Source organism: Tripterygium wilfordii, chromosome 17 (assembly GCF_013401445.1).
Source record: "Tripterygium wilfordii isolate XIE 37 chromosome 17, ASM1340144v1, whole genome shotgun sequence".
Lineage (NCBI taxonomy): Eukaryota > Viridiplantae > Streptophyta > Magnoliopsida > Celastrales > Celastraceae > Tripterygium > Tripterygium wilfordii.
The window spans coordinates 13,520,547-13,532,130 of NC_052248.1; the positions used below are offsets into that span (position 1 = coordinate 13,520,547).

An 11,584-nucleotide genomic window follows, 5' to 3' on the forward strand; every position below is an offset into this window, starting at 1 on the left:
GTTAAATTAGTACTACTACATGTAATAATTCATCGTAAACACGGAATGTTACTATTTCCTTATTAAAATTCTGTGCCAAGTATCAAAAACTACTGCTCCTTCTTGAGCTTCTCTTTGCAGCATGAGTAACCAATAATTTAAGACATTATACACATCCCAGCGAAGACATTGCGTTTGATATGGGAAGTTTGATACACAGAACCAACTGTTCTCTCTAAGTACAACTGAAGACAATCAAATACAAGTATAAATACCAAATTAACTTTGCTTAGAACTGCACGCTAGTGCTACCACAAATTTACAGTGAGTCAAAACTTACTTACAATGAAAGAAGCTGGTGAAAATCATTATGCGCTAATGATGTTCGGCGGAAAAATCAGGTTCGGCTGGCTTTTGAGGCAGCAGTGGCAGTATTCTTTGTGGTAATCTCGTGCTGCTGCCTGCACCTTTCTGACGCAAGATTCTTAATGCATTAGCAGCAAACCTTGATGCATAGATCGTGGCACCAAGGCTTGGTGATGCGTCGGATTCTTTTGCCAAAGCATCTTGAAGCCTGTTTTCTGCTTCATATAAGGATTTATTAAGCTTCCTCCTACAGTGCTTGCGCCAAGCTGCTTGTATAAAGCATGTTGCCCATGTCCTCCATTGTACTGAGTAGAACCTGGAAGCAATGCATTTTTCAACCGTCAGGAGATATTCATTACAATAAAAAAAAAAAATTGCTAAAATATATGTTCCCAACATGCAGCAGCCAAAACCAAATGCCAAAGACATATGGAAACGTACTGAATATAGCATCTTTTGCTTAATTTGTATGGTTGATGTAACTGACAGTTGAACAACTAATTTCGGCTTGCCGTTTGTAGAAAAATTTTGAAATGAAGATACGTCTTGTAAAAAGATTTTGTAGAAGAAAAGTTTGTATCAAGCCATGCCTGAAAGTGTGCTGGAGCTGCTTGCTGTGAAGGCGGCGAAACTGGGTGGCCACAAACTTCAAGTCTTCAGCCATGAGAGAAAAGGCTTCCACCTCAGTTAGAGCTTGCACTGTCCTAGTTGAGATAGGTAGATTGGAGGATTGTGGATCCAAGGCCCATGTAAGAAGCCCTTCTCCACAGACGTCTCCTGGCTTGAGATAAACAGAGTTAAAGAAGCCTGTTCTTCCTCCATTGGTGGTCATAGTAACCAGAGTGCCTCGCATGACAAATAGCATCTCATCACACGGATCCCCCTCACGGAAAATGAAGCTCTTCTCAGTGTAAAGTACTGGCTTGAGACGATCACACATTGCATCCAGGAGCTGCTCGTCCATTTTTTCGAATATTGGCACCTAAGAAAAGAGTTACATAAGCACTAATCATGATATTGAACAGAAAAAATTACTAAGTTGATATCCAAGTTCTTATGCAAGCCAATAGGCTTTGCGGTAAAAAGTGGGTAAAGAAGGTGCTCACCCGCCTAAGTAGATCCAAGCAAAGATGGCGCTTTATGTCCCTCCTGATATCCTTGGGAAGCTTACGTATAAGAGTCTCTTCCCCAACACCCCTCGTTACTTGCCATTTGTATTGCTCATACCTCCTGATACGTTCTTTGAGCTCCTGAGGAAGCATGCGATGGGACATCCACTGCTCTGCATCTCTCATTCTCACTCTCATTTCCTCCACCCTAACAGTTGTGGATTCCAGATATTTCTGTGACGGCAGAAGGCAAAAATTCTTAGCTATCATATGTTGTCAAAAACAAATCATAGAGGAATTAGGAGGAAGGCTTCAAGGGCTTGAGGGTGAAGAAAGCGAATGAAAATATGAATTTTTAATCAATGAAAGGGATTTACCTGCATATTGCCAATGAGTAGTGCAAACAAGACCAACCCAAATACAGATATGAAGATTGCAAAGAAAATCTCCCATACAAAAGTGCTTGTTTTGAGATTCTGTCCCAGAGAACTGAAGACAAAAGAAGTAAAAGTATAAGTGGAAAAATCACCAATGGCAATTGAAAGCCCAGCCAACTTATCAAAATTAACAAAACAGCCAATTGACATTCATTCCTTTTTTTCCCCCAAACGGCACATCTTTTCCAATTTCATAGTTACCAACTGGCTAAGTTGCTGTCTGCATTGACAGAGAAATATAAAGGGAAAAAATAACTATGCAAGTTCAACTCTTAACAGTGAAGATGCATTTCAATGAAAAAGAATAATAAGAAATACAGGATACCTAAGATTACGCAGACCCCACCAAAAGCAGTAAAAGAATTTCTGTGGAAAATCCATTGATTCCACAACACGAGACTGCAGAGCGTCAATGAATATCCCAAAGTTGAAGGTTGTTGAATTTTCAATATCATCAGGACTAAGCAGAGGACATGATGAATTCAAGAACGCATATTGTACAGGTTGGTCTGCATGATAATCTTCACAGTAGAGAAAAGTAGGATTACAACTAGGGCCCTTGCAAGCATCAAGCCAGCATCTGTTTTCTCGATCTATTGAGAACATATACCAAAATGCTCCAACTACCTGAAATGCCACATTCTCTGAAGATCAATGAATCCAAATTGGATCTGAAATATGGTCAGGGGTAGGAAAAACACCAAAGAGAACTTACATGACTGGCTAGCATATAAAGAAAAAGATTAAAAGCAGCCCCAGCCCATGCTGTTTCTGTGAGTATCCCAGAAGTTCTTGCTATCTCTTTGTACAGTGGGTATATCCGAATAAGTCTTGGCACATATTGGGAGAAGATAACTAACTTCAACAAATCCTTGGTGACCAACGAAACTGGACCTTTCGTTTTTGGGATAACAAATAAAACTACCACCTGAGAAGAATGAGAAGATTGCATCAAAAAGAAATAAACAAACATCAATTCCAGTAATTCTTCATCTGAATGAAACAATTCTATACATAAGCACTGAATTGGCAGGAAGTCAATGCTAGATTCTATTTCCTGTATTTCACTGTGTATAAAAACATATTATCTTGAGCTCAAAGAAAGCACTATAATTGGTTTGTGAACAACCCAACGGCCAACATTAGTGCATCTAATAGAGAAGAAGATTTGTTTGAATTTAAAATTTCAATCCATGCTTGGCAAAAGTCTAATAGGAGTCCGGATTAAGATAAGATACAAACCTGAGGGATAGGAAGAACAGAAAGAACATCAACCAGGAAGAACGAGGACAAATATCTTTTTGCTATGATCAAAGGATCATCGACCAACTCGCCCCTACCAAACACTCGAGAAGATGGAGCAATAAACCCAGTACGGAATTGAAAAATTATGTGAAGCACATAAAAGACGTCAACAAACGTACGAAGAACACAAGCGACAATTTCCAATGGTCTGTCCAAATCAAGGCATTTCTTGTCATCATTGATCAATGGTATGTAGAAGAACAATGGATCCAGGGACACTGCAATGGCGCATAAAAGTATAAATATCTTATTCCACTTCTGAAGGAAAGGATCTTGTGGGTCAAGGATCTTCTTCTTAGACTTTGATTTCTTTCCAGGATAATCACCCAAAAAATGAGAGCTTATTGGTTTCTTCAACCTCGTTATCCTATCAGAACCCTTTTCATATACTCTCCGGATACCCTCCAACACATCACTAAAAAAAGGCCTAACTTTTGTTGCATAAAACCCATCATCAGGGAAAATCCTCTGGTTCCAACTATAAAATTTCTCTGAACTCGAATCTTGGAACCTAAACAAAAGAAGAGAAGATGATCAACCCAGTATAGGTTTTTTTTTTTTTTTTTTTTTCCTTACACACAACTCCTAAAACTGGTTTTCCCAAATTTATTCCGCACAAGCATTCAAATTTCAAACCCAAATAAAAAAAATTAGAAATACACACTAACCTCAGGAATTTATTTCGGTTAAGATTCATAACTTAGTAGCCGAGACAATAGCCAATCCTGCAAAACCAAGTATGATTATAATGCATTGATTAAAAATAAACACAGAGGATTCACGTAATCATTTAACTAAGTCATACTGAGTGTATCATGGCGTTTCACTTTCTGGGTACAATAGAATTTTGAAGAAACTTACCTTGATTGAATGTGCACAAAGTCTCCTCGTATCCGTCAAGGAAAAGCAGAGTTTTAAAGACAAGAAGAGTCTCGGCAATATTATTTGAGGATCAATAATGATAGTTTGATTTTAAGAAAATATCAAAGTTGAATGAGTAATTTCATTAAAGACGCCTTTTTTCCATGGAAGAAGATTAGTGGAGGGTTTCCATGAAAGCAGTTACTGTCGATGTCTGCGTACGAAGGAAGGCGACGACGACTATGAAAAGGATAGTCAGCGGGAGGGAAAAAGTCAATTGTTTTGTTTATTTTATTTTATTTTATTTCAAATTGAGTAGTAAACTAGTAATCAGATTTTAAATTTAAAAAGAAAAAAAGTGGCAGGGATTTCCTTGTCCTACCAAAATAGTGATTAAGCATATATTATATATGAGATGAGATTCTCAATGTTTGTTGAACCGTAATTTGTCTTCCAATTACAATTATAGGTTTTTTTTAATTAAAATTATTATTATAGGTCGTTTACATATTATTTATACAAAAAACGAGCAGAAGATAGTCAACATATACCAAACAAAATTATATTTGTAAAACTTATCCATTCAATGATCACCCACTTGGATGAAAGTCTAGTAGTAAATCATTTTGAAGTCATACCGTATAGATTTGGAAGGTCTTGTGGCCTTGCTCTAAGCTTTAGCCAAACTTACTCTATTATCATCTGATAACTTATGTATGCTCGATGACCAAAAAAATATTACGATTAATGCACTTGCGTTTTCACCCTTTTTTTCGGGTACCTTGATAAGTCGAAGCAAGATGTTAATATATTCAAGTACCTTGATAAATCGGAAGATGTTAATGTTGAGAGTTAAACTTGGGGTACTTTGATAAGTCATAATATGTTAATATACGGGCAAAAGATACTTTTCATCCCTCAACTATGAAGCGAGTTTCATTTTTGTCCCTAAGCTTTTTTTTCTCCCATTTGCGTCCCTCAACTATTGAAAAGTATCATTTTCATCCTTTTAAGTGAGATTGAAGTTGGGAAAAACCTGATCTGACGAACAATATGATGCCACGTAAGATTTTTCAATGGTCGGATTTATTCGAGGGATAAACAAGGTACTTTCCCATAGTTGGGGGACGAAAAAGGGAAAAAAAAAAAGTTAAGGGACGAAAATGAAACCCGACCAATAGCTGAGGGATGAAAAGTACTCTTTTGCCCGTTAATATACATACTTGAACTTGAGTCTCAGCCTAGAAATATTATATCACTTAATTTAATTATCAATTACTCAACTAATGAACTTTTCAGACTTTTTAGAAGAGAATCAAAGAAATATAAATGACTACAATGTTAATGTTGATGGCGGGGCTCTAAACTGCCATGGGCATCAATTTATAATCTTTTTTTTTTTGTCTTCTTTAATTCTTAATTTTTTTTTGTTATTTTAATTAGTATGTAATCTTGGCAGAGAGACGACACACTTGACAAAGTCTTTCCATGGACAATATTTTCTTAGGAAAAAAAAAAAGAACATTTAATAAGACTAAATGCAAAGTGAGATGTTACATGCTATACTACATCGTCAAAGACGCACAAAATCTTCCATAGTAGAGCAAAAATGAGGGCATTGAATCAAGGGTATCAACTTGTACTAGACGTGTATAAAAAATAACGAATGTGAAAGGTATAGCTTTGTTTTTTTTTTTTCTTAACCGAAGAATCACTAATAATTCTCTTCAGACATTTGAATGAGAGTAAAATTTAGAACGCTAGAATAATCCACACCACGTTGACGATATGTAAAATTGGATTGAAACTCATGTGGGTTGGGGACACAGGAAGTGGACAAGCCCATGGAACTAGGATTACATAAGAAAATATCTGAGCAAGTTGATTCAAACTCTCTGACCTAAGGCACCATATGTCTATAGTCTAGAGAGATGACCAACTAAACTTTCGTCAAATGCTTTGTGAAGATATAGCTTGCCTCTCATCAAAAACTTAACCTGTCAAATGGGAAAGGAGGAATGATAGATCCATGTTACCTAAATTACCGGAGAATCACTGGAGAATCAAGTAAAATTTTGGAATCTGATGGCAGAAGGTGAGAACCGGGATAGTTTCCTAAAGCCACTAAATATATACAGATAAACAATTTTAAGGCATAAAATGGTAATTTAAAATAAGTTGAAAAGAAAAACAACAAACAATAGAGTGCTAATGATCACTCACGGTTGCAATTCATTACTCAGAGTAGCCATCGATCATACAATCTAGCATCCAAAAAAGGGGCATTGTTGGCTTCTTCAGTGTGGCATGAAGTTCTGAGAAACTAGAGCTTTTTCTCAGAGCTTTCAGAATATGTACACTCATCCAGATCACAAAACAAGTTTACTAACCAAAATGAGAGCACGGTATGTTAGAACTTGCATCATCATCGATTAACAGGGTAATGATACCAGCAACTATTTTGCATAAATATTAAGAATCTCAAGGTTCGATAATAGAATTTTATTGACTGTCTACTCAAGAAACAGGAGCAAATATTACATTTCTGCTAGCTGAAAATTACAACAGATTGCTCAGTTGTTCAAATTACTAAAAGTGCCTGGTACGGATGACATGCTAGTCTAATTCATATGTTCTAAACCCCATTCTAACAAATTTGAATGAAAATATGCGCAGCATACCACTGTCTAGGATGCCTCTTCGTCAGACTGAGAGCATGGACCAGCGACAGAGTCAACAAAAAACTCCTCCACTGAAAAATAACACAAACCACTTCAGTTCATATATGCAATCAATCAATGGTATAAACATGTACAATGTAGGGAATCTCCGGTACAAAAGGTGGAGCAAATTCAGATAGGAAATGTGAAGAAGAGAACAGGGAGACCCACAAAAATAAGGATGGAAAGATATGATGGAGAAAAGATAGTCAATCAATGATATAGCTCGTGATATATATGCTTCTCATAAAAAAATCAACTGTCAAGTGGGAAAGTTAAATTATAGATCCACGTTACCTATGTCATCTGGCTCTGGAGAATCGAGTAAGATTTCTGAATCTGAGGGCAGAAATGGAGAACCAGGATCGTTTCCAAGGGCCTCTAAATCTGTTTAGACAGAAACAATTCCAAGGCAGAACAATCAGCGCTTCATTAGAAATATATCTAGTAAGAAAAGCATAAAATATATGGAGTCCGTCTTGACAGAACTGCAATGAAACAGAAGTATGCACCTTTCATATCAAGATCTAGATGTGGTAAGAACTAATGCAAGTAGTACATTAGAGAATTTACAAGCATTGCAAGAGTTTTTACGAATTTACAAGCAGCAGGGAGTGGCGAAGCTGCTGACTCGCAACACAATTTCTATCGAAACATCTGATCAAACTGCTGTATAAGAATAAAGTTAGCCACAACTTACACCCCAAATTTGACAAATCTGCAGTCAGATCTGAGAGGCTGAAATTCCACTGAATTTGATCCAATGATCTGAGGAAATCTCTGGAGTTTCCAGCCCCACCGTCAGGTCCAAGCTGCAATCCTACTGAACTTGCCACATCTGATGTGAATATTGTATCTAGAGCAGAAGTGTCAACTCTCATTCCCGACATGTCTGATGCAGTGAAAGGGAAATGACCACCAGATGCGGCAGACGTAGGACTCACAGACATTTCTGACATAACATTGCTAGGAGAAATAACAGGAGCTATCTCAGCTGCACTTGTATCCATCATCATCCTATAAGAAAAGAAGCAGATGCCATTAGCATGTTTTTGAGAAACAATTATTGAAAAAGGAAAATCGGATCGATATTAAAACTTAAACCTCATTTAAATGGTGGAACAACCTAAGTCATTAGAACATACTGTGGGCAAAGAAATAAAGTATATTTTAAGGAAAGGACAACAGAAACAAGTCTACGCTTATCAGAAAGAAAATATTAATTGAGCTCCAAGAAAACAGAAAGGATATAGTAATTAACAGGAGTATTGTTGAGTGCTATAATCTTGGGCAATAAATACATTTGAAGCATGACCATAAACCATAACAATAGCATAGAATGTGGATATATCCTTGGAAAGCACCAATATCAGTTCAACAAAAAAACTAAAAAATCATGTATCGATAAAACAAACAAAAAGATCAAATGCATGGAATGAACTGAAAGGGGGCAATGAAAGTGGATGTACGAATGATGTGCATGCAATTAACAATTACAAGTCAACTGAATCAAAGAATCAAAAGTTCTCACTCATTCTCAGAATTCATCCGAATGGGTTGAAAATTGCCCGGTGCAGGAACCCCATTAACCACATGACAGCTTGATATTTCACAGCTCGTGGAATCAATATGGGGTTGGCCTGGAGCTGGAATTGGAGGTTGTCGTAGAACAGGGTAACCCATAGGCATGTTGTTAACTGCGCTGCAAACTAGTGGGATTGAATAATAATGAAAGGCACATAAAAGTTTCAAATCATCCCACAACCATCAACACTTGGAGGAACCATCAACCACAACATACTGTCAATTGATACCAAGACTTTGAACAGAAGGATAAAAAATCCACAACTCTATGTCAAAGAAAGCAATGAACAAAAATATTCAAGAAATTTCTGCATGACAGGTTAGAAATGGCAAACTTACATGTGTCTATGGGTCACTTACGATAATGTTAATGACATCTAGCATACTACTTGCTTTCTATATGTTAAAATTAACACTAACCATTGGATTCTCATAGAAAATCTGTAAAAAAGAACTCAAAAACATTCGTCACTCTACTTCTAATAAACTTACAGGGCATGGGATGAATCCCATTTTGTATAGGAGCCAAGGGAACCTTTGGAGGCACAGGAAACTTCATAAGATGAAACTGATGCTCAAGCAAATGATTGAATAAAAGAATCTGTTTTTTCAATTTCAGCCTTATGTAATAGGCCTGGAAGAAATCTGCATTTTCTTCTTCCAACTTCTGCCAAACTAAGAGAGAATAAAAGAAAGAAATTAAACTCTAAATTTAAATGTTAAACAAGACAACAATAACCAATCAGACACATGTAAAAGGTTGGAGTCTTTTGGCGAAGTCAAGGTCATAATTTTCAAGGTACAGGCCAAGATTTACACTTTGCTGTCATGAATTTTAAAAGAACTTCCAACATGCGTCCTGATGTTGGTACTTGGTAAAATGCATATTAGTGCAAAGATATCCAAAGGCTTACCTAAAGTCGTAAATCCAGGGTCAATCCTTGCACGAGTTAAAAGGGTTTTGACCACCTCATCTCTATTCATATACAGTTGGAGGCACCGTTCTATTAAATTCTGGACCTGTGCCAACAAAATCAAACTGAATAGGTAAGTTTTCTCAGGATCATAAAATATTGAAAATAAAATAATTAATAGATGCATACATGGACCAAACATAATGAACAGGTTGTCTTACAATCTCAATATCTTGGTGAGAAACCTTTCTGTTATCATTACTTGAAGCAGATACAGAGCCAGAGTCTGCTAAGGGAGGCTCTTCCGAATGATTGTTCTGCTGTTCACTCTGAGACTCATGTGAAACTTCGGTTGAGGATTGTATTTCCTGTGTGTTCTGGAATCCATTAAAAGTTCTCTTCAGCACACAGCCAAGTACAAAAGATCATAGTTCTTATTTTTAGCTGACGGTTTTCAAAAGGGAAGAAGAAAAAAATAATGGAGACAAAAATAGCTGAAGGTGAATCTAAGGACAATGCAGGAACAGTGGAAATGATACAGGAAGGCCTAAAGACAAGGAAAATTCTTAAAAAAATATGCATTTGCGTGTGTGGATTGGGAGGGGGGAAGAAAAGCAATGTATACAAGCAATAACCAACTCTGAACACTGCACAAAGACTGTGGAATTGGGCTGCATCAATATGCTAGGGCAGCCTGATGAAAGATTGCAAAAGCACGCGTAGCCAAGCCAGGTTTCATTGTTGTAATAGCCAAGACAAATGGAAACTCACAATTTAATTAACCAACCATTTTGAGCATTGGCAAAAAGAAATATACCAGAAAATTCCACAATATCAAGATGAAAACCCATAAAGCAGCCAGAAAACCTGGAAGGTCGTCATTCCAGCTAGGTTGCTGTTGGCATCTCCTTGTTTAACTTGGATGTTCCAAGGCTGTAGCTCAGTAGCTGCAGTCCTGTAATTCACTGTGGTAAATACTTGCATTCACAATAAGGTACAAATAAATAGCACTAGTTTAATCCTTTAAATAGAAGAACATGAATAGTTGCTAGATCATAAGGTGGAGCACTTGAACAAGCATATTGTAAGCAGATCCAACTTTTTACATAGAAAGGTAAATTACAAACTTCAAACCATCCAAAAGCAAAAGACTCTCCTAACCATGCTAGGAAATTGCAAACATTAGTAGCACACACAGGCATTGACTTGATACTGGTCGTTGGTATTTCACAAATTAACAAATTATTTTTCTATTTTTGAAGAATTCAAACCTGCTTCTCCCAATAAATACTAGTATACTACTAATACCGTTGGAAGACTCACTATGACCATTAATTCTACTATTATCCTCCTACCTATAAAACAGCAAGCACATCGCTGATAGCAATTATTCTACTGAACATGATCCTTAGTATTTTTAACATAAGTTGTCAGCAACAAAACATCTTTTCAACTTCCAAATGGAACAGACAAGCATGAAGCACAAAGTTCTTCGAAGATCTAAAAAATACCCAGATATGGTACGATGAAATTTATAGATTTGCATGTAAAAATCTGCCTCAGAAGTCAGACCCCATTAAAGGCATGGATAAATTACAAATAACACAACATCACAAACAGTGCCGATGGCATCTCAGCAAATAATTTTTTTTTTTTTAAAAAGTAAGCGGAGAACTCATCCGCATTACACATCTTGCCATCTAACCATTGTACACCATCTTAACATTTAGTGTTTCATTAAGCACACAATCCAGAGTATATCAGTATGATTGTTTATCAAATAAACACAGAACTCTGTGAAAATGCTCATCGGAGAGCAACATCTAAAAAGTAAACCATTAGGTAAGAAAACCACAAACTTCAGATTAACATAACCAATGAAAAAACCACGAATTCAAAAGGAAAAAAAATACCTCACTCGAAGATTCAGATTCTTCGAAACACAAGGCAGCGATTGAATTTAATTTCGAAGAATTAATATTTAATAGATCTCTCGCATAAAGAACCAACCAAAGACCAAACAGACGCCAAACTCAACAACCACAGTTTCAATAACTCAAACTTGGGAGCTCAAAAGTTGGGCTTACAACGGTTCAATCGCGGCCAAATAGACATTTCAGAGAAGTTTGAATGATTATTTAGCACGAGAATCGGAGGCTTCGAATTTTGAAAGAGAGAGACATTACAGAGAGAGGGAAGAGTGAAAGGGGAAGAAGACTCTCTCTCTCTCTGCACCAGAAAAATCTTTCTCACGTTACACATTCTATTTGACAAAATATAAAACGACGCGTTTTAGTTCTACAGTGACC

General features: G+C 36.7%; 2 protein-coding genes across 14 annotated transcripts; both read right to left on the reverse strand.

Moving 5' to 3' along the window:
* Nucleotides 1-35: 35 nt before the first annotated feature.
* On the reverse strand, nt 36-4,277 carry LOC119982713 (cyclic nucleotide-gated ion channel 1-like). 2 transcript variants are annotated; one of them, XM_038826218.1, is made up of 10 exons: nt 4,058-4,277; nt 3,865-3,921; nt 3,134-3,707; nt 2,607-2,819; nt 2,217-2,518; nt 1,832-1,943; nt 1,452-1,688; nt 936-1,327; nt 324-661; nt 36-224 (listed from the first exon to the last, which is right to left on the reverse strand). In XM_038826218.1, exons 2-9 carry the CDS (start codon nt 3,891-3,893, stop codon nt 355-357), a joined length of 2,166 nt encoding a protein of 721 aa, XP_038682146.1. In that variant the 5' UTR covers nt 3,894-3,921; nt 4,058-4,277; the 3' UTR covers nt 36-224; nt 324-354. The 2 variants fall into 2 exon arrangements, with proteins under 2 accessions (XP_038682146.1, XP_038682145.1); XM_038826217.1 differs by having other exon boundaries at nt 81-661.
* A 2,221-nt stretch (nt 4,278-6,498) lies between these two features.
* Nucleotides 6,499-11,522, reverse strand: LOC119982716. Of its 12 annotated transcripts, none has more exons than XM_038826224.1 (9): nt 11,363-11,522; nt 10,143-10,240; nt 9,497-9,643; nt 9,276-9,381; nt 8,854-9,036; nt 8,309-8,486; nt 7,478-7,794; nt 7,075-7,164; nt 6,499-6,809 (listed from the first exon to the last, which is right to left on the reverse strand). In XM_038826224.1, exons 1-9 carry the CDS (start codon nt 11,388-11,390, stop codon nt 6,745-6,747), a joined length of 1,212 nt encoding a protein of 403 aa, XP_038682152.1. In that variant the 5' UTR covers nt 11,391-11,522; the 3' UTR covers nt 6,499-6,744. The 12 variants fall into 12 exon arrangements, with proteins under 12 accessions (XP_038682152.1, XP_038682153.1, XP_038682151.1 ...); XM_038826225.1 differs by having other exon boundaries at nt 8,309-8,474; nt 9,497-9,652; XM_038826223.1 differs by having other exon boundaries at nt 9,497-9,652.
* Between the last annotated feature and the right edge of the window lie 62 nt (nt 11,523-11,584).